This window comes from Gorilla gorilla, chromosome 16 (genome assembly GCF_029281585.2).
Source record: "Gorilla gorilla gorilla isolate KB3781 chromosome 16, NHGRI_mGorGor1-v2.1_pri, whole genome shotgun sequence".
NCBI classification, from domain to species: Eukaryota; Metazoa; Chordata; class Mammalia; order Primates; family Hominidae; genus Gorilla; species Gorilla gorilla.
The window spans coordinates 41,603,080-41,624,752 of NC_073240.2; the positions used below are offsets into that span (position 1 = coordinate 41,603,080).

Consider the following 21,673-nt stretch of genomic DNA (forward strand, 5'->3'; position numbering starts at 1 on the left):
ACAGGAATCCTCTCTTTTGATGCCCTAGCAGTCATCCCTTACCTGTCTCATTGCAACTGCCACACGGATTCTGTGGCTCTCAAAGAATCCAAAGTCCAGCCTAAGAACTGAAGAATGAGTAGGTGGAAAGGCACTGTGGTAATCAACGCATAAGGGAGACTGTACTGAGTCTGCCACAAACAGGGTCCACCCAGGCCTATCCCATACATCCCGGAGAGCCATGGAGCCCAACAATGGGGTGCTGGGGTCCCTGAGGCCGTAGCTGGAAGTACTCTGTGTCCCTAAGGCAGCACTCCTATGCTGACCTCCAACTGCTAATGGGCTCCATGAAGCAGGGACAACCCTCTGCACAGTCCAGACCTGAGGGCAGATGGCAGGTGACCTGGGGGTGAAGTGTTATGTATGGAGCAGGGCAGCTCCCTGTCTGGGATCACTTTTCTTAGAGGAAGCTTCCTGCCTATTGTCCTGCTCCTGCACTTCCCTCCTGGGACCTGGCAACCTCAGGTGGGAAGGCTGCATTGAGGCTGCAGGCTTGGTCAAGAGAAGCAGGACCCTGGTACGAAGGGAAATGAGCCTGGACGGCATACTTGTCACCTGCCCCAGGACTAGTGCCCCTCCAAGCCAGAGAACCCAGATAGCCCTCAGTGGGGCTGGTGAGAGTCACAGTTCTCCGCACGTGGCCAGGAAGTTGAGCAAGAGTAACCCAACCACATAAGGTATGGTGCAAACCTGGAAACTTCTGAGAGCAAAGGGATGCTCTTAGTTGTTAGGCGGGGGCCGCCCAGCAGAGCCAGGACGGTGGCGACCCTAGTCCACAGCCTTCCACTTTAGCAAGGTAGAATCCAAGGGCCCCAGAAGGGAACAGACTCCACCTGGGTCGCCTAAGCAGGTGAGAGAGGAAAACCCAACCACAGTCGCGCCCCAGCCCTCGCAGGTCCCTGGCTGAGGACTCCCCTCTCCACCTCAGGCTGGGCGGCCCCCGCCTTCACGCTTGCTCCCATTTGTCCCTCGTTCTTGCTAGGCTTGGCAGGTATTTGTTCCCCGCTCCTTCACGCTCTCAGTGCCGTGGCCACGTCGCTGGGTACGCCGCACCAGGCAAGAGACATTTTCCGTCTTGTTCTCTGCCACGTCCCCAGAGCCTGGAACAGTGCTTGGCACAGAGTGGACGCTCATTCGTGGAGTAAGCGCCTGATTGATAATCCGTCACTTGCCTTTCTAGTATGAATGGTCTATTTACGGGTCCAGCGCCCCTGCTGGCTTACGACCTTTTCCAGGGCGGGGAGGGGCTGTCCTCATCTCTGTGACCCCAGCGCCCAGCCCAAGGCCTGGCAAAGAGTAAGTGCTCAACCACATTTTGGTGAATGAGTGAATGGAAGCGGCCCAGCAACCCTGAGCCAAGGAGCCACTGTGGGGCAGGTCAGGGCGGTTCCTGGCACAGGGCTTCCCACTAGCCTGGCCACCGGCTCTGCGGTCTCCTGGAAGCTGGGGGGCCTTTGGGTAAGGGAGAAGAGTGGCCAGGACTTGTCTGCGTGTGCCCTGTGACGGTGGGATAGAGACAGCGATTGGATTGAGGAACGGGAGGTTCCCCGAGGCTGTTTAGAGAGGCGGGAGCGGGAGCTGGTCAGGGAGGCTGGACAGAGCACCCGAGGGAGCGGAGCTTGGGCACGAAAGCCAAAACTGGGCGGCGCGGGGCGGGTGGGGAAGGCCGGCTGAGAAAGCCGGGATTGCCTCCTGGTGTCAAAGCTCGGAACTGCAGCAGGATCCTGGGGGCGGGGCTTGTGTTCAGCAGCACTCGCCACGCGCCCAGCCCTCAGCCCTCGTCTCGCCTTCTGCTGGCTGGCCCGGCGACGTTGTGCGCCAGCGTACGCGGGGCTCTGAGAACCCGGAAGTTACGTTTTAGGCCCGCGTCACGGGGGCGGGAGTCAGCTGAGCTGCCGGGGCGAGGTTGGGATCACCGGGGACCGGCTGAAGGGAGCCTGTGATTTTTTGTAGCGGGGGCGGGGAGTAGGGTGCAAGACTGCGCCAGATTCAAGGACGAGGGCTGCCCGATTATCTCGCTGCATAAGGCAAGAGCAAGAGGATCCTCAGGATTTTAAAGAGGAGGCGACGGCTGCAGGTTCCCAGGATCTGTCAGAGGCTGGGGAGTTACAGCTTCCATTCTGGGGCGACGGGGACCCCGGGGGGTAGCCCTTTTGTAATCCCCAGGCCCCGGACAAAGAGCCCAGAGGCCGGGCACCATGGCGTCCATCCTGGATGAGTACGAGAACTCGCTGTCCCGCTCGGCCGTCTTGCAGCCCGGCTGCCCTAGCGTGGGCATCCCCCACTCGGGTAAGGAAGAGGAGGGTGCCGCTGCCCCTTTCGGCTCTCCTAGCATTTGCGTGGGAGCAGCGGGGAGGGCAGCTCCAAGAGCTCGGGGTCATCCCCTGGGCCGTGCCTTCCGGGTCTAGGCCCCTGATTCTCTTCAGGCTCTCTTGGCCCCCAGCTGGTGGATAGTCGAAGTTTGAAAGAGCAACGGGAGCTGCCGCGTGATCTAGGCTCTACCGCTAGGGTCCTTTTGAGAGGAGAATTGGGGCCCAGATAAGGAATTACTCACCTACAGGGCGCAGTTGGGCTGTTGGGAGAACTTAGAATGGGCTCCCGGCTTCTGCTGATGCTTTTCCCACCAGGCCCCTTCTGGAGGTGGGAGGGAAGGAATGGACAAAGAAAGTGGTGAAGGCGGAGTATTGCAGAGGAAGAAGGGAGGGTCCCAGAGGGAATCTTGTCGCTGAACGGGGAAAATGGAGATGAAATCTTTTTGGCCTTGGCTATAGCTGGGTGCAGCTGGAGTTTTGGGACGTTTTTGTAGAAAGTAGTGAGTCTCCAGGAGAATGAGGGCATAGGGAGCCCTGGGGAACTGTTCCAGTGAGTGGAGTTAACGAATTGCAGCTGCTTTCACTCTAGTCTTTACCTTCACTCAATGCTCAAAATATCCCAGCACTTGCCAACTCTACACTGAGGCTCATTACCTCATGGGCAGGGAGGGGGGCAGAGAATGGGGCTATACTACTTCAGTTAAGCTGGGATTGCTGGGCCAAAGACCTGATAAGGGAGAGTACCCAGACCACCAGTCCCGTCCCACCCCCACTCAGCCCCATTACCAGTGGGAGCAGGTATATCATGCTGTGACAGCATCTTAAGGGTTCAAAGAATCAACCCCTCACTGCTGTCAGAGTGTGGAAAGAGCTCCAGACCTCTATTGTAAAGGTGACCAGAAAACGACTTGATATCAAACTGTTTGTTAACCAAGGTCCTGGGGATAGGAATATGTCAGGAAAGTGGTGAGGAGCACTGTGGTGTTTTTTCTGCCTCTCCTTGCCCTTCACCTGTCTCTTCCACAGCTAATCTTCTTGTCATTCCTTACCTGTAGGGTATGTGAATGCCCAGCTGGAGAAGGAAGTACCCATCTTCACAAAGCAGCGCATTGACTTCACCCCTTCCGAGCGCATTACCAGTCTTGTCGTCTCCAGCAATCAGCTGTGCATGAGCCTGGGCAAGGATACACTGCTCCGGTAATCAAGGGCTCACAGAGCTTAGGAGTAGGGACTAGAGAGGTGTTTGGGGACTATTAACTCACTGGGCCTTTCTTCTATTCCAGGCAAGTAAAGCAGTTATTTGGAGTTTTCAGGAAATATCCTATCCCTTTCCAAAGAGAACCAATACAGAGTAGTGGTTAAGTATCTGGCCTGGCAGGGCATGGTGGCTCACACCTATCATCTCAGCACTTTGGGAGGCCAAGACAAGAGGATCACATGAGATCAGCAGTTTGAGACCAGCCTGGGCAACATAGTGAGACCCCCGTCTCTACCAAAACAAATTTTAAAAAATTAGCTAGGTGTGATGGTGCAGTCCCAACTACTGGGGAGGCCGAGGCAAGAGGATCACTTGAGCCCAGGAGTTCAAGGCTGCAGTGAGCTGTGTTTGCACCACTGTACTCCTGTCTCTTTAAAAAAAAAAAAAGTCAGGTGCAATGGCTCACACCTGTTATCCCAGCACTTTGGGAGGCTGAGGAGGGTGGATCACCTGAGGTCAGGAGTTCGACACCAGCCTGGCCAACATGGTGAAACGCTGTTTCTACTAAAAACACAAAAGTTAGCCGGGCGTGGTGGCAGGCGCCTGTAATCTCAGCTACTGGGGAGGCTGAGGCAGGAGAATTGCTGGAACCTGGGAGCCGGAAGTTGCAGTGAGCTGAGATTGCACCATTGAACTCCAGCCCAGGCGACAACAGTGATACTCCGTCTCAAAAAAAAAAAAAAGGAAAAGGAAAAAAAAAAAACTGTTTAGGAGTGTAGACTTAAGAGTATTAGAGTATTGATTGCAGCATTCTTGTGGTGGGAAAAACTGGATCCATGCTGAATGCTCATCAATAGGAAAATGGTGATTAAACTGTAATTCAGCCACAAAATAGAATATAATGCAGTTGTTTAAAAAAATGAATTATCCTGGCTGGGCGAGGTGGCTCACGCCTGTAATCCCAGCACTTTGGGAGGCTGAGGCAGGCAGATCACCTGAGGTCGGGAGTTCAAGACCAGCCTGGCCAACATGGAGAAACCACGTCTCTACTAAAAATATAAAATTAGCAGGGTGTGGTGGCAGGTGCCTGTAATCCCAGCTATTTGGGAGGCTGAGGCAGGAGAATGGCTTGAACCCGGGAGGCAGAGGTTGCAGTGAGCCGAGATCATGCTCACTGCACTCCAGCCTGGATGACAAGAGCAAGACTTTGTCTGAAAAAAAAAAAAAAAAAGAGTTATCCTGGAAAGCTGGGTTTGGGGGTAAAAACAAAAAAAGTTAGAGCTATATCGATTGACTAGTGGAATGCTCATGAAATATCATTAATTTAGAAAATTTACAAATTAAGACACATACACATATGTGCAATATGAAGGCATTTTTATAATGACAGCAACAAAACCACCCTATTTATGTTATGAGTATGAAAAAAGATGTTAACATGAATTTTCTCAGTTGGGAATAACAGGAGTTTGAGAAGAAAATTAAGTCATTCTTTATACCTCTTTGCATCGATTCTTTAGTTAGAACAAACATATAATTTGGAAAGAATTTCATAAGGAAAATATAAACAGGAGTACTTCTCAAGGTTTTTGTCAAGATTAATTGAGATAATACTAGGTTGATGAAGCTCTTGGCATGGTGCTTGGTATATGTGCCCAGTAACTATGAGCTACTCTTTGTTGTTCCCTTCTTACCTCAGCAATCTGGGATGTCTCTGCCTATCTTCCCAGATGCACTGGAGATCTTTTTGTTTTCTTCCTTCAAGTCTGATTCTTTTTTGAGCAGAGGGGAAAAACTTCTCCTTAGTGATTTCTCAAAATAAGGTGAGGGAGCTTGCAGAGCTGAGAGGGTTTTTGTTGTTGTTGTTTGTCTTTTTTCTTTTCTTTTCCTTTTTTTTTTTTTTTTTTTGAGACAGAGTCTCGCTCTGTCACCCAGGCTGGAGTGCAGTGCCTCGATCTCGGCTTACTGCAAGCTCTGCCTCCCAGGTTCACGCCATTCTCCTGCCTCAGCCTCCCCAGTAGCTGGGACTACAGGCGCCTGCCACCGCGCCCGGCTAATTTTTTGTATTTTTAGTAGAGATGGGATTTCACCGTGGTCTCCATCTCCTGACCTTGTGATCTGCCCGCCTCGGCCTCCCAAAGTGCTGGGATTACAGGCGTGAGCCACCATGTCCGACCTTTTTTTTTTTTTTTTTTTTTTTTTCCCTTTCTGTGGAGAACACGGTCTTGCTATATTGCCCAGGCAGGTCTCAAACTCCTGGGCTCAAGCTATCCTCTCGCCTCTGTCCCCCTAAAAGCTGAGATGACAGGTGTGAGCCACTGCACCTGGCAAGAGAGTTCTTAAGTAGGGCCTTGTATATTTTTCAGGGCTACTCCATAGGCAGAGCTGCTGTATTCAGCAATTTCTTTTTTTTTTTTTTTTTGAGATGAGGTCTCACTCTGTTGCCCAGGTTGGAATGCAGTGGTGTAGTCTCAGCTCACTGCAACCTCTGCCTCCTGGGCTCAGGTGATCTCCTACCTCAGCCTCCCAAATAGCTGGGACCACAGGTGTGTACCACCACACCTCGCTAATTTTCTTGTATTTTTTGTAGAGATGGGATTTCGCCATGTTGCCCAGTCTGGTCTCAAACTCCTGAGCTCAAGCAATCTACCCACCTCGGACTCCCAAAGTGCTGGGATTACAGGCTGAGCCACTGCACCTGGCCTGTATTCAGCATTTTATGCGTAGATGTATATTTCAGGGAAGTAAGTCTATGGCTTTTATCAGATTATTAAAGAGGATCATGATCCAAAAAAGGATCTTCCCTTCTCTAAAGTGATGGTGACGCTTGTCCCCACAGCATTGACTTGGGCAAGGCAAATGAGCCCAACCACGTGGAGCTGGGACGTAAGGATGACGCAAAAGTTCACAAGATGTTCCTTGACCATACTGGTAAGTGACAGTGGAGATCTGAGGAGGGGGTCTCTGGTCAGTCACTGCCTGGGTGGGTGGGCTCTGAGGGTGGTGTGGGGGCCAGGAGGAGGCTGAGGGTGGGAATGGCAGCATCCACTGGGGCGCCATGCTCTCCCTACTCCAGGCTCTCACCTGCTGATTGCCCTGAGCAGCACGGAGGTCCTCTACGTGAACCGAAACGGACAGAAGGTACGGCCACTAGCACGCTGGAAGGGGCAGCTGGTGGAGAGTGTGGGTTGGAACAAGGCACTGGGCACGGAGAGCAGCACAGGCCCCATCCTGGTCGGGACTGCCCAAGGCCACATCTTCGAAGCAGAGCTCTCAGCCAGCGAAGGTGGGCTTTTTGGCCCTGCTCCGGATCTCTACTTCCGCCCATTGTACGTGCTAAATGAAGAAGGGGGTCCAGCACCTGTGTGCTCCCTTGAGGCCGAGCGGGGCCCTGATGGGCGTAGCTTTGTTATTGCCACCACTCGGCAGCGCCTCTTCCAGTTCATAGGCCGAGCAGCAGAGGGGGCTGAGGCCCAGGGTTTCTCAGGGCTCTTTGCGGCTTACACGGACCACCCACCCCCATTCCGTGAGTTTCCCAGCAACCTGGGCTACAGTGAGTTGGCCTTCTACACCCCCAAGCTGCGCTCCGCACCCCGGGCCTTCGCCTGGATGATGGGGGATGGTGTGTTGTATGGGGCATTGGACTGTGGGCGCCCTGACTCTCTGCTGAGCGAGGAGCGAGTCTGGGAGTACCCAGAGGGGGTAGGGCCTGGGGCCAGCCCACCCCTAGCCATCGTCTTGACCCAGTTCCACTTCCTGCTGCTACTGGCAGACCGGGTGGAGGCAGTGTGCACACTGACCGGGCAGGTGGTGCTGCGGGATCACTTCCTGGAGAAATTTGGGCCGCTGAAGCACATGGTGAAGGACTCCTCCACAGGCCAGCTCTGGGCCTACACTGAGCGGGCTGTCTTCCGCTATCACGTGCAACGGGAGGCCCGAGATGTCTGGCGCACCTATCTGGACATGAACCGCTTCGATCTGGCCAAAGAGTATTGTCGAGAGCGGCCCGACTGCCTGGACACGGTCCTGGCCCGGGAGGCCGATTTCTGCTTTCGCCAGCGTCGCTACCTGGAGAGCGCACGCTGCTATGCCCTGACCCAGAGCTACTTTGAGGAGATTGCCCTCAAGTTCCTGGAGGCCCGACAGGAGGAGGCTCTGGCTGAGTTCCTGCAGCGAAAACTGGCCAGTTTGAAGCCAGCCGAACGTACCCAGGCCACACTGCTGACCACCTGGCTGACAGAGCTCTACCTGAGCCGGCTTGGGGCTCTGCAGGGCGACCCAGAGGCCCTGACCCTCTACCGAGAAACCAAGGAATGCTTTCGAACCTTCCTCAGCAGCCCCCGCCACAAAGAGTGGCTCTTTGCCAGCCGGGCCTCTATCCATGAGCTGCTCGCCAGTCATGGGGACACAGAACACATGGTGTACTTTGCAGTGATCATGCAGGACTATGAGCGGGTGGTGGCTTACCACTGTCAGCACGAGGCCTACGAGGAGGCCCTGGCCGTGCTCGCCCGCCACCGTGACCCCCAGCTCTTCTACAAGTTCTCACCCATCCTCATCCGTCACATCCCCCGCCAGCTTGTAGATGCCTGGATTGAGATGGGCAGCCGGCTGGATGCTCGTCAGCTCATCCCTGCCCTGGTGAACTACAGCCAGGGTGGTGAGGTCCAGCAGGTGAGCCAGGCCATCCGCTACATGGAGTTCTGCGTGAACGTGCTGGGGGAGACTGAGCAGGCCATCCACAACTACCTGCTGTCACTGTATGCCCGTGGCCGGCCGGACTCACTACTGGCCTATCTGGAGCAGGCTGGGGCCAGCCCCCACCGGGTGCATTACGACCTCAAGTATGCGCTGCGGCTCTGCGCCGAGCATGGCCACCACCGCGCTTGTGTCCATGTCTACAAGGTCCTAGAGCTGTATGAGGAGGCCGTGGACCTGGCCCTGCAGGTAAGCCAGTACGTCTTGACCCCAGCTGGGAGAGGGACCCAAAGAGCAGTAGCTTTAGATGCGGAAGGGCTTGGGGGGCCATGGCTAGAGGGTGCTGGCTTCCTTTGCAGAGAGGGAAGGTTAAGAGCATGGACTGTTAAGTCAGATTTGAATTCTGGCTATGCCACTTACTAAGCTGTGTGACCTTGGGTTAGTTTCTGAACCTCTCTGTGCTCAGATTATTCGGCCGCAAAAGGGGGTCAGTGTTATAGTACATTTACCTCATAGGGTTGATAAAGTTCTGTGTATGAAAAGTACTCAGGGCTGGGTGTGGTGGCTTGCGCCAGCACTTTGGGAGGCCGAGGTGGGCGGATCACAAGGTCAGGAGTTCGAGACCAGCCTGACCAACATGGTGAAACCCCATCTCTACTAAAAATGTAAAAATTAGCCGAACATTGTGGTGCATGCCTGTAATCCCAGCTACTCAGGAGGCTAAGGCAGGAGAATCGCTTGAACCTGGGAGGTGGAGGTTGCATTGAGCTGAGATCATGCCATTATACTCCAGCCTGGGTGACAGAGCAAGACTCCGTCTCAAAAAAAAAAAAAAAAGAAAAAAGAAAAATACTCGGGGCCGGGCGCGGTGGCTCATGCCTATAATCCCAGCACTTTGGGAGGCCAAGGTGGGTGGATCACCTGAGGTCAGGAGTTCGAGACCAGCCTGGCCATCATGTCAAAACCCTGTCTCTACTGAAAGTACAAAAGTTAGCTGGGCGTGGTGGCACGCACCTGTAATTCCAGCTACTCAGGAGGCTGAGGTAGGAGAATCACTTGAACCTGGGAGGAGGAGGTTTCGGTGAACCAAAATCGCACCACTGCACTCCAGCCCGGGCAACAGAGTGAGATTCTGTCTCAAAAAGAAAAAAAGAAAAGTACTTAGAACACTGCCTGGTACATGCATGTTAGCAGAAGAGGAAGGTGCTGAGTTACACTTCTCAAACCATGAATTGTCACCTGCCTTAGCATCGCATGAAGTGCTATTTAACATGCAGTTCCTAGGCCTGAACTCAGGACTTACTGAATCAGAATGTCTGGGGGCAGGGCTCAAAAATTTGTATTTTGAATATGTTTCCCAGGTGATTTCTTTCTTTTTTCTTTTCTTTTTTTTTTTTTTTTTTTGAGACGGAGTCTTGCTCTGTTTCCCAGGCTGGAGTGCAGTGGCCCAATCTCGGCTCACTGCAAGCTCAGCCTCCCAGGTTCACGCCATTCTCCTGGCTCAGCCTCCCGGGTAGCTGGGACTACAGGCGCCCGCCACCACACCCGGCTAATTTTTTTGTATTTTTAGTAGAGATGGGGTTTCACTGTGTTAGCCAGGATGGTCTCGATCTCCTGACCTCGTGATCTGCCTGCCTTGGCCTCCCAAAGTGCTGGGATTACAGGCCTGAGCCACTGTGCCCAGCCTCCCCGGTGATTTCTAACTTCACTAAAATTGGAGCCCTACTACTCTAAGTAGCTTTTACATAGCTGTGGCAGGGGCAGGCCCCCTTGCTTCCAGGAGTGCTGGGAATCCTGCCTCTGGGCCTCTCCTCGGCCATCTCTCTCTCCCATAGTCTCCATGTTGGGCAGGGAGGGGCTTGGCCCTAAAGCCCATGCTCTCCCCACAGGTGGATGTGGACCTGGCCAAGCAGTGTGCAGACCTGCCTGAGGAGGATGAGGAATTGCGCAAGAAGCTGTGGCTGAAGATCGCACGGCACGTGGTGCAGGAGGAAGAAGATGTACAGACAGCCATGGCTTGCCTGGCTAGCTGCCCCTTGCTCAAGATTGAGGATGTGCTGCCCTTCTTTCCTGATTTCGTCACCATCGACCACTTCAAGGAGGCGATCTGCAGCTCACTTAAGGCCTACAACCACCACATCCAGGAGCTGCAGCGGGAGATGGAAGAGGCTACAGCCAGTGCCCAGCGCATCCGGCGAGACCTGCAGGAGCTGCGGGGCCGCTACGGCACTGTGGAGCCCCAGGACAAATGTGCCACCTGCGACTTCCCCCTGCTCAACCGCCCTTTTTACCTCTTCCTCTGTGGCCATATGTTCCATGCTGACTGCCTGCTGCAGGCTGTGCGACCTGGCCTGCCAGCCTACAAGCAGGCCCGGCTGGAGGAGCTGCAGAGGAAGCTGGGGGCTGCTCCACCCCCAGCCAAGGGCTCTGCCCGGGCCAAGGAGGCCGAGGGTGGGGCTGCCACGGCAGGGCCCAGCCGGGAACAGCTCAAGGCTGACCTGGATGAGTTGGTGGCCGCTGAGTGTGTGTACTGTGGGGAGCTGATGATCCGCTCTATCGACCGGCCGTTCATCGACCCCCAGCGCTACGAGGAGGAGCAGCTCAGTTGGCTGTAGGAGGGTGTCACCTTTGATGGGGGGTGGGCAATGGGGAGCAGTGGCTTGAACCCACTTGGGAAGGCTGCCTCCTAGGCTCTGCTCAGTCATCTTGCAATTGCCACACTGTGACCACGTCGACGGGAGTAGAGTAGCGCTGTTGGCCAGGAGGTGTCAGGTGTGAGTGTATTCTGCCAGCTTTTCATGCTGTTCTTCAGAGCTGCAGTTATGCCAGACCATCAGCCTGCCTCCCAGTAGAGGCCCTTCACCTGGAGAAGTCAGAAATCTGACCCAATTCCACCCCCTGCCTCTAGCACCTCTTCTGTCCCTGTCATTCCCCACACACGTCCTGTTCACCTCGAGAGAGAGAGCGAGCGAGCACCTTTCTTCCGTCTGTTCACTCTGCAGCCTCTGGAACCCCAGCTCTTCTCTCTCAGAAGAAGCCTTCTCTTCCTCCTGCCTATAGGTGTCCCAGAAGTGAGAAGGCAGCCTTCGAAGTCCTGGGCATTGGGTGAGAAAGTGATGCTAGTGGGGGCATGCTTTTGTGCACACTGTCTGGGGCTCCAGTGTGAAGGGTGCCCTGGGGCTGAGGGCCTTGTGGAGGATGGTCGGTGATGGTGATGGAGGTGGAGAGCATTAAACTGTCTGCACTGCACTGGTGGCTTTGTGTCGATGCTGGGCCGAGTGGTGTGTGAGTGATCTCCAGGCGGGGCTGGAGTGTCACAGGGAGGCTGCCAGGCCCTACATGCCCCCACACCTTGGCACGCAGTCCTTCACCTTGTCCGCCAACTCTGCCTCTCCAGGGCTCACTGGGGATTGCAGCCAACCAGCCTGCATTGTGAAGCAGGGGCTGTTCTTCCCTTTGGCCAGCAGATGGTGCTGCTCCCCACAGAATCTTTGGCTTTCCGGCAGCTGGGAGCAGTGATTTCTGTCACTCTATTAGTGCTTGCTTCCTCCCTACTTGTCGCAAGAATTTTCTTGGAGTCGCCCGGGCATGGTAGCTCACGCCTATAATCCCAGCACTTTGGGAGGCTGAGGTGGGCAGATCACGAGGTCAGGAGATCGAGACAATCCTGGCTAACACGATGAAACTCCGTCTCTGCTAAAAATACAAAAAATTAGCTGGGCGTGGTGGCAGGTGCCTGTAGTCCCAGCTACTCGGGAGGCTGAGGCAGGAGAATGGCGTGAACCCGGGAGGCGGAGTTTGTGGTGAGCTGAGATTGCGTCATTGCACTCCAGCCTGGACGACAGAGCAAGACTCCATCTCAAAAAAAAAAGAATTTTCTTGGAGTCTCCACTGTCTAACCATAACTTCAAGTCCCTCATTCTTCCTCCCTCGAGTAGCCCTCAGGCATGCTAGATTTTGCTTGCCCCTCTGCCAGCTTGGATCCCCGCCTTCCCAGCTCCTGCCTGGCTTTAAGATGGCCCTGCCACTATGTGCCATTTAACCACAATGTTGAGGCCCAGCATGAAGGTGAAACTGCTGTGGCCTGTATCCATGGCATTTGGCAGACATGTTTTCTCATCTTGCTCCTGTGACCTGCTCCTCCCCACAAATTACACATCTTTAGTTGTGGCTAAATCCTGGGGAGTCCTGGAATGGGGTCTCCCCGTGACATCAGCAGAGCACCCTTTGCCCCATGGACCGGTGTTCACAGTGCACTGCCCAGCTCTCTGGGTGTGATCTGTCAGCTGGCAAAACAGTTCCTGCAGTCAGGCCAACCTCGCTGGCCACTGCAGGCTGTTTTCCCCTCCAGTCTAATCCTCTCCCTAGCCAGGCATAGGGTCTCACACTTGTAGTCTTAGCTACTTGGGAGTCTGAGGAAGGAGGATGGCTTGAGCCCAAGAGATGGAAGCTGCAGTGAATTATGATTGTGCCGCTGCACTTCACCTGGGTGACAGAGCAATTACCCTCTTTTTTTTTTTTTTGAGATGGCGTCTTGCTCTGTCACCCAGGCTGGAGTGCAGTGGTACAATCTTGGCTCACTGCAACCTCCGCCTTCCGGGTTCAAGGATTCTCCTGCCGCAGCCTCCCTACTAGCTGGGATTACAGGTGCACATCACCACGCCTGGCTACTTTTTTTATTTTTAGTAGAGACGGGGTTTCACCATGTTGGCCAGGCTGGTCTCGAACTCCTGACCTCAAGTGATCCGCCCGCCTCAGCCTCCCAAAGTGCTAGGATTACAGGCATGAGCCACTGTGCCCAGCTAGAACCCCCCCCCCGCCTTTTTTTTTTTTTTAAGAATTTTATCTCTGGCAATACAGGTTGAACTTTGCTGCAGAATTCCCTAACCACTAGAACAAGAGGATCTCTTCATGGACTCTGTTAGCTGAGAGGGCTGGAAGCTGCCCATTTTTGATGACCCCTCAGACTCCCGTCTTCCTCCAGAAGCAGAAGTGGGAGCAGATGTGGGGGAGGGGTCCCATTGAGTAGAGGGCATCCTAATTCTGTTCTTCGCACTGTCCCCGGAGGTTTGGAGGGCTCCTGCTTCCTTCTCCCCATGTGGCCTAGGCTCCCCTTACACCTACCATAGTCAGCCGAGGGCTCAGGGTCTTTGTCCCCTGACAGTGAGTATAAAGCTTTAGCCTACCTCTGAAGGGGTCACTTTCTTAGAGAAAACAGACTGGGGCCTCTGTCTTTGCACATAATGGGTGCCTAATACTTGTTAGTTAAACAAACACTGCCCTATTGCTCCCTGCTCCCAGAGGGCTTGGCTAAAGCAGCTTGGGACACCCCTGCCCCTTCTGTCTTCTAAGCCAGCCCATCTGGTCCTAGGCTGCTTCCTCTTTCCTGGGAAAAGGCCCCAGGCTTCCTTGGCAGGGACAGAATAGGGTTCCGGTGAGTCAGGGCAACGGGAAGCCACAGCTCTTAGATCCCTGGAAGCCAAGCAAGACCTGGAATGGAGAGCAGAGCGGAGGCCCTCAGGGCTTTGGCCCTAAGCCTGGGGGAGGGCCAGAGGGGGGTGGGGTGGGGGAGCAGCTGCGTGGGCAGGGGCCAAGATGAATGAGCTACTCCTGGAGCGGTCACTGGAAATAGAAGGAGTGGCCACAGGCAGTGACGCTGGGACCAGGGCAGGAGGCCTGTAAACAAGGAAGCCACCTGGGGGAGACGCAGGGCGGCCACTGGTCCTGGGGAGCAGGTGCTTCCTGAGGCCCGCCCTGGAGAGGGCCCTGGGGGCCGCCCCGCCGAGTCTGCAGTGGGCACTAGGGGGCGCCGTCTACCGGCTTCCCGAGCCCACCGCTCTCTACCCTGGCTCCCGGGGGTGTGGCCGCCGGAGGGTGTGCCGGCCCAGAGTCCCAGGCCCTGCCTGCCCGGCTTCTCCCTCCCTTCTCCTGTCACCGCGGCCGACTGGCCAAGGGCACCAGCCCTGGAGAGGGCACGGGGCTCAGCGTGGCCAGCTCGGATGTGAGCTCATTCCCCCGAGACCACCAGTTCTAGTTCCTGCCCCTCCCCCAAAGGCTCGGGTCGCAGGCTGGTGCCTGGCACCCACCCCAAAGGTTGGGAGGGGGCTCGAGGCCATCAGGCTCCAGGCCGCACTTGGCGCTGCCCCCTGGCGCCAGGGAAACAAAGGTTAGGGGCCCAGAGGGAGTTATTTGGCCCCACCGCCACCGGGTGGGGGAAGGGGACCAAGAGGGGGCGCAGTTCCCTTCCACTCCCCCAGCCCTACTGATTCTTCGAGACACTTTCACAGGCGGAAATTCCCAGAGGTCAGAGGAGGGAAACGGTTAATTCCTTTTATTCAATGGGTCCCCCCTACACGCCTCCCCCCAACTTCCTCCCTCCACTTCCCGCCCCCCCCTGTGTGAACAGGAAGTGGAGAGGAAAAGGCTCTGAGCGGAGCAGCTGGGAGCAGGAGGCAGGGAGTGGGCGGCGGGCTTGGTGCCAGCCCTGCCCCTCATGCTTACTTGCCGGAGGGCCAGGCCAACCGCGGCCTGGGAAAGAACCTGCAGCCCCGCTGGCGAGTGGCAGTTGAACCGGGAAACAGCAAAGTCCATGCCCTCTTTCCTTAACCTGCTCCCAGGTTACAGGCTGCTGTCCTCAGGGTGCCAGACATCTTCTGCTCAAGAGCCAGCTGCCCTGGCCACCACAGCCCCACCTCCACCACCAGGCTGGGCATCCCGAAGCTGGCAGGCATCTCTTCAGGCAGCCGCCAGTCCTGGCACTGGCTCCCCCACTCAGCCCCTTGGCCCTGCCAGCCCTTTGAAGCTCATGCAGCGCTTCCTGTTTGGGGCGGGCGATGCCAGGGCCCCTCCCCCACCATTGTTCTGGAGAGACCATAGGTCCATCTGTTGCCCCATGGTGGGGCCCCTAGGCAGTGCCACACGGGAGCAGCACCACAAAGGACTCTGCTGGCAGCTTTGCTTATGTGGGGTGAGGCTGGGCCCTGCAGCAGGTTGAGGGTGAATGGTGGTCAGAGGCAGGCCTGGGGCGGGCAGTGGGATAGGAGGATGCTAGAAAGTTCTGGTGCTTGGGCAGCTGGAGCCCTCAGCTTTCTCCTCCACCTGGAGCATGGAGATGATATTCAGGGAGCCATACGTGCTGAAGCCACCAGGAGAGGGCCACCATTCTCATGCCTGGATTCCCAAAAGGAAAACTGAGGCAGAGGGGCAAACTTTGGTCCAGGATGGCCAATAAAAGGGTCACAAAATAGGGCTGTCATTTCAAGGGGATTGGCCCCACTCTCTGAATGCCCAGTAATTGGGTGCTTTCCTCTCCCTGAGCAGCTTTACTGTGGCTCAGCTTTCACCTTGAACCAGCCCTTACTGAGCAGTCAGAAACCATACCGTGAGGTCAGGAGAGGCTGCACGGCCTTAGTTTGGTGGCCAGCAACCCATGTCCACTGAGAATAAGCTTGGGCAGAGAAAAGGGAAAGGGGCACTGGTCTGGCCCCCCGGAAGGTGGCTGCTGCTTCTGGTTCCCAGGCTGCTGTGGCCAAAGGTCTGTTTGTGTTTGCCAGGTGCAGAGGCAGGTGCCTGCAGCTCACCTTCCCTCCATGACATGATCTCCCAGCTCTGACCCTTGACCTGTTCCCTCGCGGCATCTCCACAGGGCTGGAAGGTGAACCCCACTTCCTTTACCAGGTCCTCTGGTTTCTCTTCCCAGGCCAGGACCTAAACCGTTCACAACTCCCAGCAGGCCAGAGCTGCAGAGACCTCAGATAGAGACTATAAAGTGCTGTGGAAGCCTTGTTCAAACAAAAACTTTCATGAATGTCCAGTACTTGAAATTGATATGCTGAGATTCTCCGATGGAAACTGGGCTGGAGGGACCCACACTCCTGTTCACTCAGCCTGTTCTCCACTCCTATCTCAATGTCTCTCTCTCTGTTTTTTTTTTTTTTTTTAATAGAAACAACACCTTGTTCTATTGCCTAGGCTGGAGTGCAGCGGCGCCATCATAGCTCACTGCAGCCTTTAATTCCTGATCTCAAGTGATCCTCCCACCCCAGGCTCCTGAGTAGCAAGGACTACAGACACCACACCTGGCTAATTTTTATTTCTATTTTTTGTAGTGACGGGGGGTCTTGCTAGGTTGCCAAGGCTGGTCTTGAACTCCTGACTTCAAGCAGTCCTCCCACCTCAACCTCCTAGGGTGTCGGGATTACAGGCATGAGCCACTGTGCCCGGCCCCCTATCGCGATATCCATAAGATGCCAGGATGCCCAGGAACCCAGTTTGAAAGACCCTGTGCTGCTGATCCCACCTCCTGACTTTACAGCTGCTGAATTGCAGAAGACAAATTGGTAACTAACAGGAGGCTCCATCCTGGATCCTGCCCCGTCCGTGAGATTCAGCCTTGATTAACGGTGTTCCCATGCTGGTTGTGAGCAGGGCACCATCCTAGGTCCTTCTTTATACTCGTTTTCCATCTCCAGCCAAAATGGGTTGAACCGAGGAACAAGGACATACTCTGTAAAGAGCAAGTGCAAGTCTCTGCTCTGCCATTACCAGCATCAGGCTAATCAAGCCCTTAGAAACTCAATTTCTTCTCCTGTAAAATGTGAATAACTGTTACAGACCTGGAAAGGCTCTTGTGAGGCTGAAATGAGAGCGGTGCCGCCCATCTGTCAAGGTAGCCCAGGGCCTGGCGCCCAAGCAGCCCCGGGCACTTGCCCCTCTTCCCTTTTACTCTGCACCTCCTTTCTGTAGGCGTAGGACCCTGAGACCTGTCCCAGCTCATCCCTCACAAGGCCCTCTGACTTCTTCAGATATCAGAGTGGAATTGGAAGAAAGAAGCTTGCTTGAGTAGGTTTTTCTGGTTTCTTGAACAATGGCAATTCTAAGGAAAAGAGGTTCAGGATGAGAATGAGAGGAAGCCCACAGGCATGTAGAATATGGCCACAGGTGGGACAAGAGTGCTTCCTTGGGATGGGGGTCCTGGTTCCCTGAAGGAAAGGAGACAGGGCACTACTCCAGCTCCAGGAGTCTCATAGGACAGGCCAAGGGGGCTGGGCAGACACCATGCTGGCCGCTGATCAGGCATGACTCCTCTGCCAGCCTGCCCTCGCAGGCCAGCCCAGAACTTGCACAACAGTCGGCCTGGCTGGCACTCTCCCGGGAGCTTCAGGAAGTCCCCCTTGTCCTCCCCTTGACCTTTGACCCCTTGGGCTTGCTGCCGACCAGAATACCAGGCAGATGTTCTCTCTTTTACCTTTTGTTCCTGGTCTTTCCCTCTAAGGCTGGAACTCAGAGATACCCCAAACCCCCACCTTCCAGCTCATCCTTCCCCATGCTCTCAGTGCGGACCAGCTGAAGCCTCCACTGGGCCACTCTCCACGTGAGCCAGTGTGGATCCTTGGCCACAGCCGGCAGGACACTTGCAAGTGCCCCGACTCCAGACATCCTCCCAGGTGTCCTTCCCGACTAGCTCCGTGTCCCAGGCCCCAGCCGGTGAAGCAGGAACAGCAGACAGAGCCTCCTTCCCTCCCCGGCATCCTCTGAACAGTCAAAGTTGGAAGAACCCTAGATATTGTTCCACATTAAACTATGCACGCCTCGTGGCACTCAGTTTCACAATCAAATAACTCCCTCTGGTTTTCTAGTGGAATTTTTGCTTTTATTTTATAGGGTTTCTTGGCTTCTTTTTTTTTTTCTAAGCAATCAGTCTAAATTTGTCATCACACATCCGCCATTTCCGCCCCTAAGGGCCTCCTTTTCATCCCCTGGAATCTGGAAACCATATGTGTGGGCAGAAACCCCCCAGCATCCCCCACTGCACCCTGGCCCAGCCTGGCCTCCGCAGGGATAACCGTGTTAGCTGGGGAAGAGTCTACACTCCACACTGGGGCTAGAAAGGGAGTTTCTCTTTGGACCTTCCCAGCTGAAGCCATGGAGAAGCCGTGTGGTCTAGTGGTTAGGGCTAGAACAGATGGGTTCTGTTCCCGGCAATCTCTTTGACTAACACCAGAAGCCTGGGAAAGTCCCCTTAACACCTAAGGGACTCAGTTTCCCCACCATCTGAGGTGCTCAGAGTTTCACCAGCTAGCTCATCTCCTACCTGCCTTGGTGGAAAGAGTTTTTGATCCGGAATTTCTGCTATGTCACTTACAAGCTGTTTGACCTTGACAAATTGCTTAACCTTTCTGAACCTCAATTTCCTCATCTATAAATTAGAGACTATTATCGTACCTACCACCTGGCTATTGTTGGGATTAAATAAGAAAACATATTCTCAAGGGCCTCGCACCAGACGTACTGTGAGAACTCAAGAAGCAGGCGTTGTGATTGTTAATAATAAGTAGAAAGGCACAAAGAGGTGGGAGTGTGTTCTCAGCGAGTCTGCCCTGGGCCAGACCTGTCTGCTCCTGCCTCTCCTGCTCCGGCTGCCTTGTCCGGACCTTCCCTGGGCCTCCTCTGCTCTGGAAGGCAAGGATGCGTTACCAGTCATTGTGGATCAAGGCTGAGGCCTGTCTGCTCGTCCCTGTCTCCATGACGACCCCAGCCCCTCCCCTCCTTCCTTCCTCAAGAGCTTTCTGTTTACTGTAAACAGCTGCCCCAGCTCAGCCCTAGCTGATCCCCCCAACACCCAGGGCCAGCCAGACCCTCTCTGAACCCGGCCTGGCCTGGTGTGAAGGTCTGCTCACTGCTTCTCGGGCTCCACAAGGCCTCAAACAAACTCTGTGTTTCCACCTTGCCTGGCTGGGAGGGGAGAGGAGGAGGGGAAGGACCTGTTACCTCAGACCAGGGCAGCCAGGGCCTCAGAGACAAGGAACAGATGGGGCGTAATGGAGGAGGACCACACCAAGAGAGTTGGGTGGAGACATCTCTGGCTTGGCCTTAGACTGACCCGGGTTCAAATCCTGGCCTAGATTTGCTCACCGCATGACCTCAGGCTGGTCACTTAACTTCTCTAAGCTTCATTCAATTTATCGATTTATAAAATGGAGATAATAATACCTCCCTCAGAGGGTTGGCTGCTGGGCAGATTGGTAATAATGCACGTAAAACCCCTGGCTCAGGTCTTGACACATTGCTAGCCTACAATGATGGTGGCTGGACTATTATTTCACTTTTCAGGTCCTCTCCTTCTGCTCAGCAACCTTGCATAAATCCTTGCCTGTTCCTTGACCTGGCATGTCTCAATCACACAGGCCTGCACATACATGTGTACTCAGCAAACATATGAGCTGGGTAATGAAATGAAAAGTCACAAGCGTATCTGAGGCACAGGAGACTCAATAAGAGCAGAGGAAAAGTCTGTTTCCTAAGCCCTTCCACAGGCCTGAGCTGGGACGTCCATGTGTGCCACCATCACCAGGGCACTATGGCTTCTTCCCTCTTCCTCCATTTGGCCTCCAGGATTGCACCCACCCTCCCTGCCCAGCGGAGCGCAGTGCAGGGATACAGGGGATGCTGTATGGGATAGCTCCCCTTTCCTGTGGGCCAAGCTTTCAGGGCAAGATGGTCTGGGATGTGGGGCTCCTGGCTCCCAGCTCCTGATGGGTCCAAGTTGGCTCCCTTGACTCTCCAGCATCCTTGGAAGTGCTGGCTAATTAATGCTGCCTTGTGAGATGAGATTTAGACCTGCCATTTCGCTTACCACCAGGCCCGCCCAGCAGCCCTGGGGCAGAACCTGGGGTTAAGCAGGGGCATTCATCAATTTGAGTCATTCCCCACAAGCCCATGAGTAAGTATGGTGCTGGATTTCCAGACCCCTGTCCCCTCCCTGAGATGCCTGTTGGGGTCTTCCAGGGCTGGGTCTCTGTTGGTTGCAGGTACAGCCCTGGGGTTCTCTTGAGCAGGGCGTGGCAGCTGGAGGCTTTCAGGCCTAGCTAACTCCACTGCCCCCACATGCTCTTGCCCACAACCAGGTCTAACTCCAGCGTTTGTGTGCTCACCCCAGCCTGGCTGCATGAGAAAGGAGAGGAGCCCCCAGTACTGAAGTCAGCCCCACGGGTTGGGCTGGAAATCCCCCACTTCTTACCTTGGCTGCTTGAGGAAACAGCCTCCCGGCAGAGGGCCGCCTCCCGCCAGGGACTTTTCTCCTGGGGATGACATGGAATGCAGGGCAGCTACAAGGACCCTAGCCTCACTGAGCCACACATCAGCCAGCCTGAGGGGCAGGGGAGTGTGTCGGTCACCCAGGACCACTCTCTCCCTTGCAGGGAGCTTGGCAGCTAGGGTCCTAGAACCCCTCTGAGACTTACGCAGGCCTAAAGGGGGAACAGGGAGAAGGAGGCCGTGGGGACCAGTGGTGGCCAGGAATATCCAGACTGCTGCGTGGTCCTGTACCTGGAGCGCATCAGCCCCTCCTCCACACTCCCTTCCCCCACCCCAGCACCCAGCCTGAAACTGGCTTCCAATAGCATGTAAAGCCCTCACTGATCTTCCAGGATGGTGGTCTCCAGACTTTTTTTTTTTTTTTAAACAGATGGGGGTCTCACTATGTTGCCCAGGTTGGTCTTGAACTTGGGGCCTCAAGAGATTCTCCTGCCTTGGCCTGCCAAATTGCTGAGATTACAGGCGCGAGCCACTGTGTCTGGCCTCCCAAACTTTTTTGATTGTGAATATTTATGCATAGATTATACACTACAGTCAAAACACATATTAAATATTATTTATTTTTAAACATTATTTATTATTAAATATTTTATTTATTTATATATTTTTTGGAGATGGAATTTTGCTGTTGTTGCCCAGGCTGGAGTGCAGTGGGGCAGTCTCAGCTCACTGCAACCTCTGCCTCCCAGGTTCAAGCGTTTCTCCTGCCTCAGCCTCCCGAGTAGCTGAGATTACAGGCGCCCGCCACCACGCCCAGCTAATTTTTTGTATTTTTAGTAGAGACTGGGTTTCACCATGTTGGCCAGGCTGGGCAGGCTGGTCTCAAACTTCTGAACTCAGGTGTTCCACCTGCCTCAGCCTCCCAAATAGTTTTTTAACTAAAAAATAAATCAAAATAGAAATCATATTTCCTCCCATCCCCCCAACAAATGCCTCACTGGGCACATATAGGCCACTGTGGAGCCCACCGTGTAGATAGAGGAAGGCAGGAGAGCCTCTCGGAGCAGACCATCACCCTACAAGAGGATCCAGGGCATGAGGGGGCAAATGATTTTCTTAATCCATTGCCAACCACAATCAAGTAACCCACATCTGAAGCCGTTCTATTTGTTGTTGTTAACTTGAAAAGAAACTTGGTGATCTTAGGCAAGGCCCTGTCGCTGTGGTGGCTGCGCTGCCAGTTCCTACCCCAAAGGCCCAGGCAGCCTGTCCCGTCCTAGGACCGCAGCACCCAACGTAGAAAGTGAGAGTTTATCGAGGAAGAACACCCAGCCTGTGTGTGTGTGTGTGTGTGAGAGAGTGTGTGTGTGAGTGTGTGAGTGTGAGTGTG

The 21,673-nt window shown here is 54.7% G+C and overlaps 2 protein-coding genes across 2 annotated transcripts; both read left to right on the forward strand.

Moving 5' to 3' along the window:
• Positions 1-1,787: 1,787 nt before the first annotated feature.
• On the forward strand, positions 1,788-11,496 carry VPS18 (VPS18 core subunit of CORVET and HOPS complexes). The gene is made up of 5 exons (XM_004056006.5): positions 1,788-2,328; positions 3,407-3,548; positions 6,389-6,480; positions 6,626-8,496; positions 10,137-11,496. Exons 1-5 carry the CDS (start codon positions 2,238-2,240, stop codon positions 10,860-10,862), a joined length of 2,922 nt encoding a protein of 973 aa, XP_004056054.3. The 5' UTR covers positions 1,788-2,237; the 3' UTR covers positions 10,863-11,496.
• Positions 11,456-16,060, forward strand: LOC109023353 (uncharacterized). Its single transcript, XM_063698735.1, has 4 exons — positions 11,456-11,532; positions 13,935-14,413; positions 14,865-15,214; positions 15,801-16,060. The coding sequence occupies exons 1-4, from the start codon at positions 11,456-11,458 to the stop codon at positions 15,843-15,845; spliced, it is 951 nt and encodes a 316-aa protein (XP_063554805.1). The 3' UTR covers positions 15,846-16,060.
• The last annotated feature ends 5,613 nt before the right edge of the window (positions 16,061-21,673 follow it).